This window comes from Somniosus microcephalus, chromosome 6 (genome assembly GCF_052327205.1).
Source record: "Somniosus microcephalus isolate GS21.2 chromosome 6, FLI_Smic_1.0, whole genome shotgun sequence".
NCBI classification, from domain to species: domain Eukaryota; kingdom Metazoa; phylum Chordata; class Chondrichthyes; order Squaliformes; family Somniosidae; genus Somniosus; species Somniosus microcephalus.
The window spans coordinates 63,570,636-63,593,161 of NC_140992.1; the positions used below are offsets into that span (position 1 = coordinate 63,570,636).

The 22,526-nt window shown below is 44.5% G+C and overlaps 1 protein-coding gene across 2 annotated transcripts in view; it reads right to left on the bottom strand.

Moving 5' to 3' along the window:
* naaladl2 (N-acetylated alpha-linked acidic dipeptidase like 2) overlaps nt 1-22,526 on the bottom strand; it is a 1,153,361-nt gene that overhangs the window by 568,223 nt on the left and 562,612 nt on the right. For both annotated transcript variants that reach the window (XM_085990293.1, XM_085990292.1), the window contains one exon: nt 10,565-10,850. In XM_085990293.1, coding sequence (XP_085846419.1) covers nt 10,565-10,850 — 286 coding nt within the window. The remainder of the gene's footprint in view (nt 1-10,564; nt 10,851-22,526) is intronic.

Consider the following 22,526-nt stretch of genomic DNA (forward strand, 5'->3'; position numbering starts at 1 on the left):
AGCGAGTGGTGATGACCTGGAATTCCCTGCTGACGGAAGTGGTGGAAGCGGAGACATTCAATGTTTTGAAGGGGAGACTGGATAGTCGCTTGAGGGAAATAAACATGCAGAGCTACAGGGATAGAGCGGGGGAATGGGACTGACTGGATTGATCTACAGAGAGCCGGCATGGACTTGATTGGCCGAATGGCCTCCTTCTGTGCCGTTATGACTTTATAAGAACGGGTGGGTTGGAGGCGTGGGGGAGAAGTAAAAGTTAAAAAAATGTGAACCCCGACCCTAACGTGCCTCCAACCCACCCACTCTCATCTTTCGCTCAGGCGGGATGGTGGGGGGGGGGGGGGGACGACGGGCTGCCAACCTGCTGCCAGAAGGCGGCTTGGCAATTTACTTATTGCCTGAAGCCTCTACTTTAACCTGCTTTGCAGGTTTTTACTGCAGGCGGTCGGGGATCCTGGGGCTCGGGAATCCTCGTGGCTGCAACGAGGCGGCCTCAGCCTCGGGAAGCAGTCCTTGTGGGCCAGGAGGAGCAGGAGTGCTTCCATCCGGCCCCACCAAGTTCCCCCACCCCCCCGGGGTCGGGGTTCGGACCTGCCTCAGGGATCGTGATTCAGCCCCGGAGTTGGGGATCGGACTCCCCCGGGGATCGCAACTGAAGTAATCAGGCTGACTTCCGGCAGGGAACCCGCCCCTGACATCACACACACGCTGTGCAGTTAAAACTCCACAGCGTGCCGGGAAACCTGAACATCCAGCATTCCCGTCGTCTCCCAGGTCCCGCCGCACGTGCGGGTGGCACCTGGCAAAATCCAGCCCATTGAATCTACCGCAGGAGCAAACCTCATCTGCAAAGCTAAACTGTCCTGCTCATTGCATGTACAATTACATGCCTTTTCCTGCTCTCCTACAAGTTGAAATTGAAATAGAGCAGGACATGTACCTTTGCCAGAATGATGAGGCATTCTAACAGGAGCAAACAACATGCATTGTACAGCTGAATCAAGACCAGCTGCTGCCTCTATCAGAATGCAATATCGCTTCGTGCCTTGTTCACAGATGTTAACTAAAACGTGTTAATATAGCAACTTGATCATCAACTGGCCCACTGAATATAATTTATCCCATGTGTGTGCATCTCTTCTTCATTCACTCAACATGGTAGAATGTGTCTGTACTCATCACGCTCTTGTCTTTTAGATAGGTTATCACTGGTCCTCATAAGCCCTCAATTTTTTCATAAAGCAGAGAAGTTTCAAGGTTGCCACATTTGGAGCTCCTCCTGACTATGGGCTACAGTAGATTTGCCTTGCAGACTGCAAAAATGTGTTTTGTAGCACTGAGCCAAACTTTGAAAAGAGTGACAAACTTTAAGTGGTCTGCAAACTCTTAATAGTTTCTCTGGAGGAATTACTTCTAAAACTTTTATTTGTTCACCAAAAGTTTAGGTGTTAAAGATGTTCCATGCACTGAAAAGGCATAATCTCAATCAGATCTAGACCAGGAAATCAGCAATATAGTGGGCACGGGCATTGAGCTATAATGGTTGACAGATATTTTGTAAATAGCCTGTTTCTGTTCATATGGTGGCAGAGCAGGTAGAGGGAATTTACAATTAAAGTATGGGGGAAATATCCTTGGCACTATAGTCTTTTCAAGACAAAATTTAATTCAGATAACCAATCAATTTAATAACAAACTTTAGGAAACACCGTATGAAGATGCATACTTTTGGACTACAGACTACAACCATTCCGATAGGTATACTACCAAGATACTGTTCAGAATTTTTGCTTTTTTGAAGTATTAAACCGTTGCGGCAAATATATACTAAGATTTATCTTCCAATTTTTTAAGGATCATACCTATATCTGGAGAAAAGCCTCCTGTGTGTTTGGTATTTGGGTAGTAGCTCTACACTACTAGATTGCAGTGAGAGGCATGCCTAATAATTTAGACAGAAGATTATTTAACCAAACTTTTGACTGCAAAACTAGGAGATATGAATACAAAAATTGGTAAGTTTCAAACAAAATGAGGCACGAAAAGAAACAGCACAGCGTGCGGTAAGTGTGGAAGAGACTCCCACTAAAAGCAATTAAAGCAATGGCATTCATTTCTTTAAAAAATAAATATCTAAAAATATGATTCTACGTTATAAAGATAAAAAAGAATGATCAAATATTCTATGGTAGACAATGGTTTATACAATGTTGTGATTATGGATGATATACCCGTGAAATACAACTCGACAGGAGTTGTAAGTGTGGGTTTTAAGGTACAATTAATAATCTGGACTTTTGGTCAGTTAGCTTTGGGAATAGGGGATAAATATGTCCAGCTTTATCTTCTTTGATGTTTATGTGTGGTTAGTAACTTCTTTCAGGACGGTACATGAATTGACTAGTCTTATGCATCACTTGTGCTGGGAATAGAACCTATGGACTAAATGGCCTTTTCCCAATGTAAACATGTTACTGGGTCACTAATGTCCTCCAGGGAAGAACATTTACCATCTCTACTCAGTTTGGTTGATGTGCGACTACGGTTCCACACTATGTGGGTGACTCTTAATGGTCTCAGGACACCCAGGGATGGACAATCAATACTGCCGTGCTAGCTTGCCCACATCTCAAGAATGAGAAAAAAAATCACTGAACTTATAAATAGTGGCCATGAATTCATGTGAAAGCATTCATGAAGAGAGAGTGCTTGAAAAACTGAGGGTGAAGACATTCACTTCAGGATCTGTAAAATAGAGGCTTCTACAAACCAGACAATGTGTGACGGTGACTATCTGTGGAAAATGAACATCATTTGTGAAATCTAATATAACAAAAATACTAAACAGAGTAAAACAGGCTGGCCATGCCTTCTGTTGCCTAGGCCCTAAGCTCTGGAATTCCCTGCCAAAACCTCTCCGCCTCGCTACCTCTCTTTCCTCCTTTAAGATGTTCCTTAAAACCTACCTCTTTGACCAAGCTTTGGTCTAATTTCTCCTTATGTGGCTCGGTATCAAATTTTTTGTCTTATACTCCTGTGAAGCGCCTTAGGATGTTTTACTGGGTTAAAGGCGCTATATAAATACAAGTTGTTGTTGAAAAACTCTTGTGGGAATAAAGATTATTAAACACTTAATAAAACATAAATATTCATAAGGTTTCTTACAGGCATGTCAATAATTACCAAAAACTTGGTATATGACTGTGCTCCATTTTTTTGGCAGGTACTAAGACTTTTGATTCATTTCAATCTTTTAATAGACTTGCAATTAAAAATAACAAGAAATGTAATTGCCTTATTAAGTTACAAACTTGTATTGCTGATGTTATTGTTTGAACTTTGATACAGAATCCTTAGGTACCAACATCTCTACTGGCAAAGCTGTTAAGCCAACTAAGTATATACCCAGCCCGTGAAATCATTGGAAAATGCCACCAATTTAACTGCTGGAAGGATAACACTAGTCCCTTTCGGCGGTACTAAAAGCAGCGGGAGCCCAGGAGAGCAAGAGTTTGGAGCAACTAAAGCAGCGGGAGCCCAGGAGAGCGAGAGTTTGGAGCTACAAAAACAGCGGGAGCCCAGGAGAGAGCGAGAGTTCGGAGCTACTAAAGCAGCGGGAGCCCAGGAGAGCGAGAGTTTGGAGCAACTAAAGCAGCGGGAGCCCAGGAGAGCGAGAGTTTGGAGCTACTAAAGCAGCGGGAGCCCAGGAGAGGGCGAGAGTCCAGAGCTACAAAAACAGCTAGAGTCCAGGAGAGAGCGAGAGTTCGGAGCTACTAAAGCAGCGGGAGCCCAGGAGAGGGCGAGAGTTCGGAGCTACAAAAACAGCTAGAGTCCAGGAGAGAGTGAGAGTTCGGAGCTACAAAAACAGCAGGAGCCCAAGAGAGAGCGCAAATTCGGAGCTACAAAAACAGTGGGAGCCCAGGAGAGAGCGAGAGTTCGGAGCTACTAAAGCAGCGGGAGCCCAGGAGAGCGAGAGTTCGGAGCTACAAAAACAGCAGGAGCCCAAGAGAGAGCGAGAGTTCGGAGCTACAAAAACAGCGGGAGCCCAGGAGAGAGCAAGAGTTCGGAGCTACTAAAGCAGCGGGAGCCCAGGAGAGCGAGAGTTTGGAGCTACTAAAGAAGCAGGAGCCCAGGAGAGGGCAAGAGTTCGGAGCTACAAAAACAGCGGGAGCCCAGGAGAGAGCGAGAGTTCAGAGCAACTAAAACAGCGGAAGCCCAGGAGAGCAAGAGTTCGGAGCTACTAAAACAGCGGGAGCCCAGGAGAGCGAGAGTTCGGAGCTACTAAAACAGCGGGAGTCCAGGAGAGAGCGAGAGTTTGGAGCTACAAAAACAGCGGGAGCTACAACAGACCGGTGAGTGTAAAGAAGTAAAAAGTAATCGAAGTGTGACGTCACCAGAAAGCAGGTAAGTGATTGGTTGGTGAGTATTTCTATATTTCTCGCTTTTTTTCCAAACTTGAGGATCTAAATTTAATTGCCTTGGTGTAGATTGTAGGATTCGCAAAATCCAGGAAAATACAGCCTACATTTTAAAACCCCTGAAATGGCCACATTTTTAAGAGCACAAGATGGAGTCGGCAGATCACATGACTCATTTCAGAAGGACATACCACTGCAATACCTTAAAGAAACCGGAGTCACCACCGATTGGAAAATTCCAGACTGACTGCAATCGATATGGTAATAAAGGTAGCAGCAGTAACAAAGTCAAAAACAAAGGACTTGCACTTGAAAAGGTCATGTTAATCGCCAGATAAACGTAAACCCATCACTGAAATCAGAGCACAGACAAGACCCATTATCTGCATCAAACTCAGCGGGACACGGGACATAACCCATCAGTTTGGTTTCGGCCACGATTAAAGTCGTTAAACTAAAGTACCAGCTTTTGTCAAAGTAGCCGGCCCAAAACTTTGACAAAAGAAAACCCCTGATTTGGCGCCAAAGATAAGGGCAAGGAAACGGTATAACTGTTGGGGGAAAATCGACGGGCAGAAGGTACGATCGGAGGCAGAGAACAACGAGAGGTTAAGGTTAAGTTGAACGGTTCGAGTGGAGAGGTCCGATTAGGAGGTTCGATTACGGTTCGAGGAGCACGGAGGTTCTACAAGTTCGAGCAGGAGAGCAGGTTCAGGAGCCCGTCCCAGAAGGAAGATCAATCGGGAATCCCGGAAGCTACAGGAGCACCAAGGTCGAGGGCAGTTTTAAAGCCCTGGTGAGCATAGAGGCCCAACTCCACCTAGCTGACCTAGTAGAGGGATACTTTAGAGACGGGAGGGTTTTAATATTAAGGGCTTTGTAATCGGGAGTGTTATTTATCCTTCGTTGTACCGCGTGCTTTCCCCACCCCCGTTTTATTATACCGCAGCTAATGAATTGATGTATTATAAGATAGTCAAAGTAATTCTTGTGTGTTGAATTTTAGTTCCCATTGGGAGGCGTGTTAATGATTTTGTCTGTGTTGTTTCTTTGTTCCCTGTGTTTTTATTCTCCTTATAAATAAAGAAACCATTAAATTTAAAACCTACCTTGTCTCACCTGATCCATTTGTCTTCCGAGTCACAAGTTGGGCCAACACATCAAGGTAGTCTGGCAATAAGTCCAGTGTCTAGAATCAGTGAGGGGGGAGCGCTTCGAAACCGCTCACGAGCAGTGTGAAATCAAGAATCGATCTCGCACACCACAAGCTCGTTAAAAAGACCCCTTACAAGATTAAAAGATATACATATTCCAAATTTTAAAACTTAAATAATTAATTGAGATGGGGGACCAGGCAATGTGTTGTTGTTATTGCATGTGGGAGCTGGTGGACACCATTGAGGTCCAGGGCGACCACATCTGCAGCAAATGTTGGCTGCTCGAGGAACTTCGGCTCAGAGTTGATGAGCTGGAGTCCGAGATTCAGACACTGCGACACATTAGGGAGGGGGAGCGTTACCTGGACACTAAGTTCCACGAGGCAGTTACACCCACTAGAGTAATTACTTCCAATTTGGAAGGGGGAGGATCCAGTTGTCACGGTCCACGTAGGCACCAATGATATAGGTAGCACAAAGAAAGAGGTTCTGCTGAGAGAGTATGAGCAGCCAGGGGCTAAATTAAAAAGCAGAACCACAAAGGATTACGACCTGAGCCACGAGGGAATTTGCATAGGGTAAATAAGATCAGAGAAATGAACGAGTGGCTCAAAGACTGGTGTGGGAGAAATGGGTTTCGATTTGTGGGGCACTGGCACCAGTCCTGGGATAAGAGGGAGCTGTTGCATTTGGACGGGCGTCATTTGAACCATGCTGGGGCTAGAGTCCTGGTGAATCGAATAACTAGGGCTGTAGAGAGGGCTTTCAACTAAATAGTTGGAGGGAGGATCCAGGTGAGCAGGAATTTAAAAAGTCAGTGAGAAATGAGAAAGCAATAGAGCAGGATAGAGATGGGGGAAATAATAACCAGAATGTGACAGGAAGGGACAGGATGTTTAAAAATAAGAGTGCAACAGAAAATGGGGCCAAAACAAGGAGGAATGGTAAAAAGACAAAGTTAAAAGCTCCATATCTGAATGCACACAGCATTCGTAACAAGATGGATGAGTTGACGGCACAAATAGATACAAATGGGTATGATCTGATTGCATTACAGAGACGTGGTTACAAGGTGACCAGCACTGGGAACTGAATATTCCAGGGTATTTGACAATTCAGAAGGACAGACAGAAAGGAAAGGGAGGTGGGTGGCTTTGTTGGTAAAGGATGGGATCAGTGCAGTGGTGAGAAGTGATATTGGCTCAAAAGATCAAGATGTAGAATCGGTTTGGGTGAAGATAAAAAAAGGGATAAAGCCTCTGGTGGGTGTAGTCTACATGCCCCCGAACAGTAGCAATACTGTTGGACAGAGTATAAATCAACAAATAATGGAGGCCTGTAAAAAAGGTACGGTAATAATCATGGGTGATTTTAATCTCCATATTGATTGGACAAATCAAATTGGCCATGGTAGTCTTGAGGAGGAGTTCATAGAGTGCATCCGGGATTGTTTCCTAGAAAAGTATGTAATGGAACCAACCAGGGAGCAGGCTATCTTGGATCTGGTACTATGTAATGAGACAGAATTATAAAAAGGAAGAGGGTAGCTAAAGTAAACATTGGTCCCTTAGAGGATGAGACTGGGGAATTAATAATGGAGAACGGGGAAATGGCAGAGACTCTGAACAAATATTTTGTATCTGTCTTCACGGTAGAAGACACTAACAACATCCCAATAATGGATAATCAAGGGGCCACAGGGAGGGGGGAAACTAAAGACAATCACTATCACTAAGGAAATAGTACTTGGTAAAATAATGGGACTAAAAGATGACAAGTCCCCTGGACCAGATGGCCTGCATCCCAGGGTCTTAAAAGAAGTGGCTGCAGAGATAGTGGATGCTTTGGTTGCAATATACCAACATTCCCTGGACTCTGGAGAGGTCCCAGTGGACTGGAAAACCGCAAATTAAACACCCCTATTTAAGAAAGGAGGGAGACAGAAAGCAGGAAACTATAGACCAGTTAGCCTAACATCTGTCGTTGGGAAAATGCTGGAGTCCTTCATGAAGGAAGCAGTAGCAGGGCATTTGGAAAATCATAATGCAGTCAGGCAGAGTCAGCATGGTTTTATGAAAGGGAAATCATGAGGAGATAACGAGCAGGGTGGACAAAGGTGAACCAGTGGATGTGGTGTATTTAGATTTCCAGAAGGCATTCGATAAGGTGCCATATAAAAGGTTACTGCATAAGATAAGAGCTCATGGAATTGGGGGTAATATATTAGCATGGATAGAGAATTGGCTAACTAACAGAAAGCAGCGAGTCGGGATAAATGGGTCATTTTCCAGTTGGCAAACGGTAACTAGTGGGGTGCCACAGGGATCGGTGCTGGGGCCTCAACTATTTACAATCTATATTATGACTTGGAAGAAGGGACCGAGTGTAATGTAGCCAAGTTTGCTAATGATACAAAGCTAGGTGGGAAAGCAAGTTGTGCAGAGGACTCAAAAAACCTGCAAAGGGATATAGACAGGCTAAGTGAGTGGGCAACCATTTGGCAGATGGAGTACAATGTGGGAAAGTGCGAGGTTATACACTTTGGCAGGAAAAATAAAAAAACAAATTGTTATTAAAATGGAGAGAGACTACAAAATCCTACAGTTCAGAGGGACCTGGGGGTCCTTGTGCATGAAACACAAAAAGTTAGCATGCAGGTACAGCAAGTAATCAAAAAGGTAAATGGAATGTTGGCCTTTATTTCAAAGGGGTTGGAGTACAAAAGCAGGGAGGTTCTGCTACAACTGTACAGGGTATTAGTGAGACCACACCTTGAGTACTGCGTACAGTTTTGGTCTCCTTATTTAAGGAAGGATATACTTGCATTGAAGGCAGTTCAGAGGCGATTCACTAGGTTAATTCCAGAGATGAGGGGGTTGACTTATGAGGAAAGGTTGAGCCGGCTGGGCCTATACTCATTGGGATTTAGAAGAATGAGAGGTGATCTTATTGAAACATATAAAATACTGAGGGGGCACGACAAGGTAGATGCAGAGAGGATGTTTCCCCTCGTGGGGAAATCTAGAACACGGGGGCACAGTTTTGAGATGAGGAGGAATTTCTTCTCTCAGAGGGTCGTAAATCTGTGGAATTCTCTGCCCTAGAGAGCTGTGGAGGCTGGGTCATTAAATACATTTAAGGTGGAGATAGACAATTTTTTGCAAGGTAAGGGAGTAAAGGGTTATGGGGAGCAGGCGGGGAAGTGGCTTTGAGCCCAAGATCAGCCATGATCTTATTGAATGGCAGAGCAGGCTCGAGTGGCCAAGTGGCCTATTCCAGCTCCTTCACTTTGATAAATTGGGTTTACTGACAAAAGAGCTACATTGTAACACGGATCTTCGGTTTCTTGCAGCCGAAATTAAGTTTTAGTTGACTGGAGAAAGGACCAAGAATACACAGATCAATCTACAATCAAATATAGTGATTTCAAATATTAGCATCCACCTTTCTGAAAACATTTTATTTTTTTCTATATATAATGTTTTATTGTTAAATAGGAACAGGAAGTCAAATTGCTGCCATTTATATTATTTAGAGGAAATAGCATCCAGAAAATATCTGCACTTAAGTCTAATCACCCCTTGTTTATAAAGAAAAAAATACCTTAGGATAACTCTGTAGAGCTAATTGTAAATATCCTTTTAAATTTGGAGTGAAATTGGGCAGTGAGGAAAAAAATCCTAAAACTGGAAGATGAGACCCTGCACTGAGTCGCATTTATTTGTGATAACTAGGTTATTTTGGATAACAATATTTCAAATTGATGACGTCTGGATAATATCATCGGTGACAGGAGGGGAGAACTGGGGCAAAGGAATTAGAATATGAAGTGGGATAAACAGTGAACTGCATTGTACGCTGTCTGATTCTCAATGGAGTTATTAACAAAAAAAGGTCAACAGCTTATGTTACCATACAAACAATATAGAAAAGAAAATTAGAGAGACAATTAAAGCCATGACTCACGACGAAAAATTAAGGAATGAAATCGTCGCTCTATTTTCTGAAATAACTGGACAATATCACTGAACTGTGGACACATCAAAGGTGAACTTGTGAACCAATATAATTATTCCAAAAAAAATCTATAGTCCTGTGCACTAATGTAACCATATCTAAACATGTACACACACAGCAAGGCATATACATGAAAACACTTAGTGCTTGGCAGAGCCTGTCCTCAAACACTGGAATGCTGTAAATGTTTTAAAAATGTTCTAAAACAAGACATTTATGAATTTTGAGCTAATTTTAAATTCTGTAATGATTATGAAATAAATGTCAGTCTCAATTTTACAAATATAGAGACATAATTATCAGAGGGAGAATATCTTCTCTTCTTGTAGATATTTTTCAGACTCCTATCTACAACCCAGTACCTCAAATTAGTCTTTCAAATTCTCTACACAAGTCTTGATCATTCACAAGAATTTTATACCTTATGAGTATTGTTGCTGTTTCAGTGGAAAATACAGATATTAGCAGGAAATAATATTGTTGCCTATAATTGTGTTATTTTTTAAATGTACATTAAAATGTTGAATTTTAGTGCATTGCTGACCACTCCCGGTAGAATTACATGTAGAGCTTTGGTATTACACAGTCTTAAAAATATAGGTATGGGTTATATGGAAAAGGCTGTTGACCTACATATCACTGAACTGAAGATAAATGTCACCTTTCTTTGCACAACAAATTACAACTAAGTTCCAGTGTATACCATTTATCTTGATGGCACTAAGTAGGTTTTTGAGGTGGATTTTAGGAATTATGAATACTATTTAGACTGTTACCAGGGACCACAAATTGGATCTCTCACAAAGACCGACTTATGATAGATGTACATGACTGGACTGCAAAGGAAGATCATACAGCTCTGCTATGCAGAACAAATAACCTTGTCAAAATATTTGGAGCAATTCCGATTTTACCAGGCAAATGAAATACCCTAAAATGACAGGGAGAATTGGTTTCTAACACTTTCATTACCTCCAGAAATCCTTTGGCAGAATATGCTGCATAGGAATAGAGAAGGTCATTCTTTTCCTTCTTTCCACGCGGGGCTGAGAGTAGAGTACTGCATTGCTGTCCACTGGGATAAAAGCACTGGCTGCTATTTGTCAGAATGATTTTGTTTTGGTCTGTATCAGGCAAGCTGAGAAGAACTGTGTAATTTACTAAGCGGATTTCTGTTAAACCAGATGCAGTCCACTGCTCCATAACATGTGCGGCAGAACTCCCCTGGTCTGACTCAGCAGCAAACAGTGTAAGATTCCTAAACAAGAAAAACAGAATAATTACTTCCAACACTAGTCACATTTATCACAATTAGATAGAAATATCTACATGAGAGATATTAATACACATACAAACCAACATTTACATCAAATAAAAACTGCAATGTCTTTACAGCCATTGTTTTAATATTTTATGTTACAAATGCAAAAACTGCTTATTTTTAAATTTAACTTGTCCATTTCCCATGGTATTTCAGAGGGGAAGTAAAGACAAAGTGCAATATTCAAGCAAGCAGGGTTTGAGGGCAGGCAAAATATTGGAATAAGGGAAGGGAAGGGGAAAAAGTGAGGGGAAGGAGAATGGGGGGGAGGGGGAGGGAGAAGCATAGAGGTAGGGGAAGGACAGAAGGAGGGGAAGGAAAAGGAAGGCGAGGGAGTGGGAGAGAGGGAAGAGGAAGAAAGAGGGAGGAGGAAGGGGGAGACAGAAAGAGAAAAAGGGAAGGGATGGGGTGAAGGGGAGCCTCAAAGGTAATAATATCTGGATTGTTACCTGAGCCATGTGCAAATTGGCATAGGGTCAAACAGATCAGAGAGTTGAACGCGTGGCTCAAAGAGTGGTGTGGGAGATGGGGTTTTGATTCATGGGGCACTGGCAGCAGTATTGGAAAGAGGGAGCTGTTCTGTTTGGACGGACTCCACTTAAACCAGGCTGGGACCAGTGTCCTGGCAAATTGAATAATTAGGGCTGTAGATAGGACTTTAAACTAAAAAGTGGAGAAGGGTGGGGGGGGGGGGGGGTTCAGGTAAGGGGAAATTTATAAATCTAAAGAGAAAAGTCAAAGCCATAGAGCAGTGTAGCGATTTGGGTAAAGATAAGCAAGTGTGACAGGAAGGGACTCAGCGTTTAACAATAATAGTGTATCAGTGAATAAGGTCAAATCTGGGAAAAATGGTAAAAAGTTAAAATTAAAGGCACTTTTTATCTGAATGCATGAAGCATACGTAACTAGATAGACGAATTAATGGCACAAATAGGGATAAATGGGTTTGATCTACTGGCCATTACAGAGACTTGGCTGCATGGTGATCAAGGTTGGGAACGAAATATTCCAGGGTACTTGATGTTTCAAAAAGACAGATGAAATGTAAAGGTGAGTGGGGGGTTAGCCGTGATAATAAAGGTTGACATAAGGACAGTCGTGAGGAAGGATCTTGGCTCGGAAGAGCAGGAAGTAGAATCAGTATGGTGGAGATAAGAAATAATAAAAGGTAGAAAACACTGGTGCGAGTAGTTTATAGGCCCCCTAACAGTCGCTATAGTGTTGGACCGAATATCTTGTAACAAAAGCAATGCAATAATCCTGGGGGCCTTCAATCTGCATATAGACTGGACAAACCAAATTGGCAAAAGTAGTTTGGAGGACAAGTTTATGGAATGCATTCGAGATGGTTTCCCAGAAAAATATGTTGTGGAACCAACCAGCAAAGAGGTTATTTTAGATCTTGTCTTGTGTAATGAGACAGGGTTAATTAGTAATTTCTCAGTAAAGGATCCTCTGGGGAAGAGTGATCATAATATGATAGAATTTCACCGAGTACAAGACTTAAGTCCGAAACTAGAGTATTAAACTAAAATAAAGGCAATTACATGGTATGAGGGTGAGTTGTCTAGGGTCGACTTAGAAACTAGATTAAAAGGTATGACGGTAGAATAGCAATGGCTAACATTTAAACAAACATTTCATAATTCTCAATGAATATACATTCCATTGAGAAATAAAAACTCTACGGGAAAAGTGATCAATCTGTGGCTAACTAAAGAGGTTAAGGATAGTATTAGATTAAACGAAGAAGCTTATAATGTTGCCAAGAGTAGTAGTAAGCCTGATGTTTGGGAGAGTTTTAGGAACCAGGAAAGGATGACCAAAAAAGTTGATGGAGAGGAAAAAATAGAATGAGAGTAAACTAGCAAGAAATATAAAAACAGATTGTAAGAGCTTCTACAAGTATGTACAAAGGAAGAGAGTAGCGAAAGTAAACATGGGTTCCTTAGAGTCTACGATAGGAGAAATTATAATGGGGAATAACAAAATAGCAGAGACATTAAACAAATATTTTGTATCTATCTTCACAGTAGAAAACACAAATAAATACCAGAAATAGTGGGGAAACAAGGGTCTAATGAGAGTGAGGAGCTTAAAGTAATTAATATTAGTAAAGAAAAAGTACTGGAGAAATTAATGGGACTAAAAGCCGACAAATCCCCCAGATCTGATGGTCTACATCCTAGGGTTCTAAAAGAGGTGGCAGAGATAGTGGATGCATTGCTTGTGATCTTCCAAAATTCCCTAGATTCTGGAATGGTCCCAGTGGATTGGAAGGCAGCAAATGTAACCCTGCTATTCAAGAAAGGAAGGAGAAAGAAAACAGGAAACTACAGGCCAGTTAGCCTGACATCAGTCATCAGGAAAATACTGGAATCCATTATTAAGAAAGTTGTAACAGGGCACTTAGAAAATCATAATATTAGGCAGATTCAACATGGTTTTATGAAAGGGAAATCGTGTTTGACAAACCTATTAGAGTTTTTTGAGGATGTAACTGGCAGGGTAGATAGTATATTTGGATTTTAAGAAAGCATTCGATAAGGTGCCACACTAAAGGTGTTGCACAAGATAAGGACTCATAGGGTTGGGGGTAATATATTAGCATGGATAGAGGATTTGTTAACGGACAGAAAACAGAGGGTAGAAATAAATGGGTCAGTTTCAGGTTGGCAGACTATTATTAGTGGGGTGCTGCACGGATCAGTGCTGGGGCCTCAGCTATTTATAATGGATATTAATGACTTAGATGAAGGGACTGAGTGTAATGTATGTAAGATTGCAGATGATGGGAAAGTAAGCTGTGAGGACACAAAGGGGTCGATTTTCACTCAGGTGCGGGGAATTGGCGGTTTCCCCGAATTTAGTGATTCCGACACAATTGTAAATGGGTCTGTGAGATTGATGCAAATTTAACACAATTGGCCAAATGATTTCCAGCGTGTGGGAAGCCTTGGCAATTGAGTATTTCCAGTCAGAAAGTCGCAGAATATGACGTCATCATTGCTGCTGATTTTAAGGTCCACAGCAAGCCTTGCTTCCTCTGCAGGCTTCCAACCAACCCCTACACAGCCGCAAGAGCAGCAGACTGCTGGCAAGCCCTCACAGGCTCGCCACCCCAGAGGACGCCCGCCAAAGGTGTCGAGACAGGAGCAGCAGGAAAGTGAGCAAGGGGCCTCCACATCTGCTGAAGCCACAGGGGAACCTCTATGTAGGAGCACGCATAAGAGGAAAATAAAGCACTAATAGTCACAAGGGTAGTCACTTGGGTGAAATGTTGTGTTTATTTTAAAAATGCCATCAGTTGGTTATTGTAAATAAAATTTCTGATGGCAACTTCTGCAGTTGTGGCGTGTGTCATTTCGTGAATGGGGCTGGAGGTCCTCTAATGCCAAGAGGGGAAGGAAAAAAAGGCCTCTCATGCTTCTGGTAGGTGCCTCAGTTGAGGAAGCGCTGAGTGAGGGTGGCGAGAGGGGTTTCGCAGGAGGTCACACTGGAGAAGTGTGTGAGGCTCCAAACTTCCACAGCTGTGGTTATGCCTTCTAAAAGTTCCCCCAGACCTGAGACAACAAAGTTCTCCCACCTGCAAATGATGACTGATCAAATATCCTCTTTAATGTTGGACCTGCAGCTGATAGTCAGCAAGCCAACAGTGTTCATGCCAGGTTTCACAGGCGTCATCCCCACCAGGCGCGTTTTGCGTGGGAAAAGGGTTAAACAGGCAAGGGCCTGTTAAAATGGGATTATAAAGGCCAGTCAGTGCTGCTTAAGGGCCCTAAAGACCAGTCCCGCCTGTTGCAGGCGGGACTGATTCGGGTCAATCAGACACACCTAGGTTAAAATGGCATGGAGGTGGGAACCAGGCCGGGGGGGGGGGGGGGGGGGGGGGTCGCGACACCTAGGTTTTGTGATTTTAACCCCCGCACGCCTAAAAGCCAGCCTCACGGCCCAATGAAAATCGAGGCCAAAGCGTCTGTAAAGGAATATAGATAGGTTAAGTGAGTGGGCAAGAAGGTGGCAGATAAATTATAATGTGATTCACCTTGGTAGGAAGAACAGAAAAACAGAATATTTTTTAAATGGTGAGAAACTATTAAATGTTGGTGTTCAGAGGGAGTTGGGTGTGCTTGTACAGGAAACACAGAAAGTTAACATGTAGGTACAGTAAGCAATTAGGAAGGCAAATGGTATGTTGGCCTTTACTGCAAGGGGGTTGGAGTACAAGAGTAAATACGTCTTGCTGCAACTGTATAGGGTATTGGTGAGACCTCACCTGGAGTACTTCGTACAGTTTTGGTCTCCACACCTAAGGAAGGCTATACTTGCCTTAGAGGGTGTGCAACTAGATTGATTCCTCGGATGGGAGGGTTGTCCTATGAGGAGAGATTAAGCCTATACTCTCTGGAGTTTAGAAGGGTGAGAGGTGATGTCATTGAACTATATAAGATTCTGAGAGGGCTTGACAGGGTAGATGCTGAGAGGCTGTTTCCCTTGGCTGGAGAGTAAAGAACTAGGGGGCATCTTCTCAGGATAAGGGGCCGGCCAGTTAGGACTGAGATGAGGAGAAATTTCTTAACTCAGAGGATTGTGACTCTTTGGAATTTTTTACCCCAGAGGGCTGTGGATGCTCAGTCGTTGAGTATATTCAAGGTTGAGATAAATAGATTTTTGGACTCTAAGGGAATTACGGGATATGGGGATCGGGTAGAAAAGTGGAGTTGAGGTGGAAGATCTAACTGAATGCCGGAGTAGGCTCCTGCTCCTATTTCTTATGTTCTTATGTAGGGGGAGAAGGGAAGTATGAAGAGAGGAGATACAGGGTCAGAGGGAAAGTGGAGGTTAGAGGATGGAGAAGAGAAATGGAGGGGGAAACAAAAGAGAGGAGAGAAGCAGGGGGAGATGGGAGGATGGGGAAGAGGAGGGGGTCAAGGGGGGGGAGGGAAATAGGACAAGCATAGGCCGGAAAACAACCTCGGGCCAGACAATGCAGGCTGGCAAACTCTTTCAGCATTGGGGAGGGGTAAGCCAAAAAAAATAACTCAGCTGGGGGGGCGGGGTGGAAGAATCTCTGTTAGTTGCAAATTCACAAAATCACAAACTCTTTCCATGGGCGAGGTGGTGGAAAGACAAGAGAGCAAGCTCAGAGATTCATGAGCAGGGGAATAAACATGAAGTATTCAACACTACATTCTCTCCAAGTAAATGGCTCGGACCAATCTTTTGTATCACTAAGTCAGTTAATGACTTGACATTACTGTCCATGAAAATACAGTACTAGTGGACAAGGGTGGCAGTTAGGATGTCGAATAGATACTGGAGGTCACAAAGATAAGCGAACGACTCAGGGAAACTTGGAAGTATGGTGAACAGTGAGGAGGATACTGATAGAAGAAGATAGACTTCAAGAAGACATAGACAGGCTGATGAAATGAGCAGGCACGTGGCAGATGAAATTTAATGCAGAAAAGTGCAAAGTGATACATTTTGGTAGGAAGAATAAGGAGAGGCAATATAAACTAAAGGGTACTATTCTAAAGGGGGTGCATGAACAGAGACACCTGGGGGTATATGTGCACGAATCGTTGATGTTGGCAGGGCCGGTTGAGAAAATGGTTAAAAAAGCGTATGGGATCCTGGGCTTCATAAATAGAGGCATAGAGTACAAAAGCAAGGAAGTTATGATGAACCTTTATAAAACACTGGTTCGGCCTCAACTGGAGTATTGTGTCCAATTCTGGGCACCGCACTTTAGGAAGGATTTGAAGACCTTAGAGAGGGTGCAGAAAAGATTTACGAGAATGGTTCCAGGGATGAGGGACTTCAGTTACATGGATAGACTAGAGAAGCTGGGGTTGTTCTTCTTAGAGCAGAGAAGGTTGAGGGGAGATTTGACAGAGGTGTTCAAAATCATGAAGGGATTCAATGGAGTCACTCTTACTGTGGCAACTGCTAAATGTCAAGAAAATTTAGATAGCACCTCATGTTGCCTTGTCAAGAATATTAATTTGTGTGGTGTAGTATGAAGGGCTGAGCATACTCAACACACTGCAGACAATACTTGCCAAGGTTACGTATCTGCCAAAAGCAATGAAGCTGGTTCAACACTCAACAATGGAAGATTTGTGAACTTTGTTAGGTGTTTTTTTGGGTACTTTTTGTGCTAATGTTATTTTAGATCCCCCTATACAGCCTGGTAACTGTATTGAAAAAGCTGAGCCATTCTTAAAACTGCTCCAAAATGTTAATATTGATTATTTACAAGTTGATTGAAGAGTGACTGAAATATGATGCCCAAGTTGAACGACCAGATTTTAACAGCACAAGCCCAAAGCGAAAAATAAGCTTTTTCTTCCGTTATACTTGTCAAACAAACCACAGTACTGTATAGGAGTCTCATCTAACTCAGGTTACCATCTTCTGAAACACTGCGATTACAATATCTGTTAACATGCTTTCCCTGTTGCAGGATTCATGCTTTCCCTGTTGCAGGATTCAATTGTACTAATTCAGAAAAAAACTATGGTTGTGCTTCCAATGCTGTGCATTGAATTAGCAGAATACTGTGAGCAGTTTTGCACTGGAGGATCAACTATCTCAGACAGCTGATCTCGTTTATTCTTAAGTCTAGCCACTATTGTCACTTTTCAGGTTGTGATCTCCTGGGAGCAGCTCAATGGCTGCCGTGACAGCTACAGCAACATCACAATATAGGTTCAGACAGCAAGAGAAGTAGGATCCCAGGGAGGCAGCACAGTCGCATAGTTAAAGCTCCAGTCTTTCCAAAAATGTAAGTCATTCAAAATAAAGAAAACTGAGTGTGTTCAAGGCTGCAAAAAAAAAAACACACTCCATGGGTTCAGATGCTTTGCTCACACTTTGCTTTTGTGATTTATGTGAATACCCAAAAGCCATTTGTACGGCATTATTTCTTTTTTAATGGTGAAAGACTAGGAATTGTGGAGGAGGAAAGGAATTTAGGTGTCCACCTACACAAATCACTAAAGTCTGGTGCACAGGTACAAAAGTAATCAAAAGGGCTAATGAAATGTTGGCTTTTATCTCAAGAGGGCTGGAATTCAAAAGTGAGGAATTGATGCTTCAGTTGTACAGAGCCTTGGTCAGACCCCATCTGGAGTTTTGGGAACTGAACTTCTGGAAATATATTGACTTTGGAGGGGGTGCACTGCAGAATGATACCGGAGATAAAAGGATTAAATTATGAGAAGTTGCATAAACTTGGCATGTATTCCCTTGCGTTTAGAAGGTTGAGGGGTGATCTAATCGATGTATTTAAAATGATTAAGGGATTCGCTAGTGTAGATAGAGAGAAACTATTTCTTCTGGTGGGGGGAATCCAGAACAAGGTGGTACAAAATTAGAGCCAGGTCATTCAGGAGTGAAATGAAGAACAACAAAGGTAGTGAAAATCTGAAGTTCCCTCCGCGATGAGGCTGGGTCAAGTGAAATTTTCAAAACTGAGAGAGTTTTTTTTAAGGGCATCAAGGGATATGGATCTAAGGCAGGTAAATAGAGTTGAGGTACAAATTAGCCATGATCTAATTAAATGGTGGAACAAGCTCGAGGATCCTATCTTACAATTCTTTTGAAACAGATTTAATAGTATAAATGCCAGGACCTGGCTTACAGTTGCCAGATTCCCAGAATCCAAATTAGAAGAAAATTTCACAAGCAGTTAAGAGAAGGAAAATTCTATGGTTAAACCCTCAAAATGGGGAGTAACCTATACATGGGTAGTTGGAGCCCTTGGTGAAGAAAACAATAAAGGCAGAACTACCCTCTGAAGAATCCATAGGGTCAACCGACCACAGAGACTCTTTGGGAACCCACCATGCTTTTTTTTATTATTGTAATCCCCGATTGGAGAGAACAACCAGTGGATCCCAATTTTCACAGAAAAACAAACAGAATTGCGGAATGTGATCCCAAAACATTAATATGAATCCTAAATCCAATGTAATGAAAAGGAATTTAACTTTTTCAGTTTTATTGAAGCAGTGGCCTTGGTCATAGGCCTTTCGTGTGTTGCTTTTCAGTTGTACATTTTTTTTTGAGTTGCCAGCTTTTCTGGGGTCTGTGTCAGCTTTTTTTGAAGCTGTTCACCAGCTTTTCTGAGTTTTGAAGGTTGGTGTGAATGCCCTGCATTGTTTGACTTATTGTGGAAAGGATTGGGATGGGAAATCAAAGGGAAGGGTCCATGGGGGAAAAATTCAGTATCGCCCCATATGGGGCGCCATTACTGGCGGTGCGCAAAGTTTAGCGCCTGGCGCTAATTATCGCCTCTGACAGCAAACTTGGCTTTTATCGCCCCTGGAGGTGATTGGAGCGCTAAATCAGGCGCTGCACAACTCTCTTAAGGCGCTAAGGCCGAGGAGCGAGGCGCCACCTCAGAGGGCGGGCGCAGCGCTGGTGCTGTCAGTTAGCGACTGAACACAGACACACTGGCGCCGATCAGTTCTTAAAGGGGAGGGTCGATCTTGCTCTGCAGCCACACCCTGCTCACTGGAGCCTTGAATCTCGGCCTGGGTAGACCTGTGGCTAAATCTAGCAGCCAGACACAATGGAAAGGGCCAGGGAGCGAGCACAGCGCTTCTGCGAGTAGGCTTTGGAGGCTCTGGTTCGCGGGGTGGAGCATAGAAAATCTATTCTGTACCCAGAGAGTGGCAGGAGGCCTTTGCCACGCGAGTACAGAAGAGTGTGGAGGGAGGTGGCGCAGAGAGTGTCCTCAAGCAGCATGGTGCCTAAGACCCATGTACAATGTAGGAAAAAGTTCAACGACCTCACTCGGGTCATCAGGGTGAGTGCTTTTTTTTCCAAAACCTCTTCATCCCTCCACCTCAACCTCACTTTATGGCCAGAGGGTCTTGAAAGCCCCAATGCCCAACACTCATCCAACACCTATGGCCCTTTCATCAAACACACACGCACATTCCACACTTTGCATACAGTAAGGGCTATTCAACCATGGGAGGCATTTCAGGCACGATCCTGGCTGCATATTTACTCAGACGCCGTCCTTTTTCTTGCAGGCCAAGCCGTCTCATAATAGGAGACATCAGCAACGGACCGGTGGAGGGCGGCCTCAGCTTCAACCCCTCAGCGATCTTGAGGAGCGCGTCCACAGGATTGTGGCAAGCCGGGTGATTGGTCCCGTCGCCACTGGAGACGCTGACCCCGTTCTGGACAGCAATGGTCAGGTCATCACCTTTTTGTCCTCTCTCCTTCCACTTGTTCCTCACAACAGCAGCCTTTGACACTTTCAATCCAAATCACTAAATCGCTGCACTCATGCCTCCCTTGCTGCCACCCTGTCCTCACGCTAAAGCCACTCTTGTACCTCCCTGCTTTCAGATGGTGATTCACCAGATGAGGAGACGGGCCCTCAAGCTGCCAGTGAGAGTGAAGCTGAAGGCGAGGAGGAAGAGGAAGCCAGACCAGCAGCGCCACCCTCTACCGAGGCAGCCCATGCCCATACTGGGGACACGCCTTCCCTGGAGGGGAGCAGGGGGGAATGGTCTGATGAGGGTGAAGCTCCAGGGCCCAGCGGGCTGCAGCCACATGATGGGGGTAGGGAAGCTCGGGGGCCTTCTTCCCGGAGGGAGAGTGTGGCCTCGAGTCCTGCTGCACTGGACGCAGACGAGGAGTGGATCCTCGCTGAAATGAGCGCCCAGGCGGAGCAAAGGCACACTGAGCTCATGGCTGCAGTGGCAAGGTTGCCCGAATCCACTGAATCACTGGCAAGGAGTGTGGAGCACTTCGCTGTAGCACAGGCGGCTGCCAGGCAAATGCTAAGTGCTGCAATGCAGTCAGTGGCTGGTCTCGTGCAGGCGCAGATTGAGGCCACGCGAGCACTGACTGCTGCCACCCTTGCTGGATCGGGCACATTTCCCCGGGGCTCTCACCGCGCCGCAGCAGGCCAGCAATCTGTGCTCCATCAGATTGCTCCGGATGCTGAAGTGCTGCCCCGTGGGAGTGCCAGTGTGTCGGTCGAGCAGGGAGTTGCTGTCCTCTCGCAAGATGACGGCATTCCTGCTGCCACCACTGGCACTTTTCCACTGCAGTTGCCACCACCTGTAGGACAGGCTGCCGCCACCCATGCAGAGTTGGTGCAGTCAGCAGCTGGGCCCTCCAGGCCCAGAGCTGGTCCAGGCCGTCCCTCAAGGGCATCTGAGGTCTCAGTTTCTGACTCTCATCAGCCTTCCCCCAGCCTTGCTCCAGCCACTGGGGTCCCATTACAGAGGAGCTGCAGGGTGGGAAGGGGGAAATTTCGCAAGGGAAGCAGATCACCCTCGAAGGGCAAAAAGTAGGAGGTGTGGCAAAATGTCTTTCATTGTTTTATTGAAGGCCGAGGTTCGTGGTCAAATTTTTGTTACTGTTTTGGACATTGTCGGTTGTGAGAGCCAGTTATGTGAATGACTGCTTTTTTTTTGTGTTTCTTTCTATTACTTTGTCATGCGGAAATGAGACACACAGAGTTTGTGAAATAAAGAAGTGTCTGTATTCAAAATGTACATGTTTGGTCTTTGCATTCATTGTTGCCTTGACCGGCTTAGGGGTTGCGGGATGGTTTCATTCAGTTTTTTGAATGGCAGAAGTCATTCCCTCAGAGGGGGCCTAGAAGCGACTTGCTATGAGCCTTTGACGGACGGCCCTTCTACTTTGTGCCTCCCTCCCGCCTTGGTGCCGATGATCATCCTCCTCCTCTTCCTCCTCCTCCTCCTCTGCTGGTGCTTCAATGTCTGGTGGCATTGGCTGGGTCCTGAGGATTGCAAGGTTATGCAGCATGCAGCACACAACAACCAAGTGGGAGACTCGCTCAGGCGAGTACTGCAGGACTCCTCCAGAATGGTCCAGACAGTGGAACCGTTGCTTGAACACACCGATTGTGTGCTCAACGATGTTCCTGGTAGCTTGATGGCTCTCGTTGTATCGTCGCTCAGCAGGGGTGCTGGGCGATCGGAGCAGTGTCATCAGCCAGGTGCACAGAGGATATCCCTTGTCCCCGAGAAGCCAACCTCCTGGGTGATGCGGTGCCTGGAAAAGGTCTGACACAGAAGTCTGGCGCAAGATGAAGGCATTGTGGCTGCTGCTTGGAAAGCGGGCATTGACAGCGAGTATCAGCTGTCTGTGGTCACAGACCAACTGGACGTTTAAGGAATGGAAGCCCTTTCAGTTGCGGAAATCCTCGGCATTCTCGTGCGGTGCCCGCAAAGTCACATGCGTGCAGTCAATGGCGCCCTGCACCATGGGGAAGCCGCTATCATCGCAAAGCCCGTTGCGCGTTCTTGCTGCTTGTCCGGGGACATGGGGAAAGAGATGTACTCTCATCTCCTTTTAAAGAGGGCATTTGTTACCTGACGGATGCAGCAATGCACCGCGAACTGGGAGATATTGGCGATGTCCCCAGTAGCTGATTGAAATGAGCCAGAGGCATAAAAGTTGAGAGTCACTGTTATCTTCACTGCCACTGACAGAGACGTCCTGCTCCTCAGTTGAGGCTGCAGATCTGGCTGAAGCAGGTGGCAGAGCTCAGTGACCACCTTCTTGCTGAATCGCAGCCTTCGCAAACACTGCTCCTCAGACATATTAATG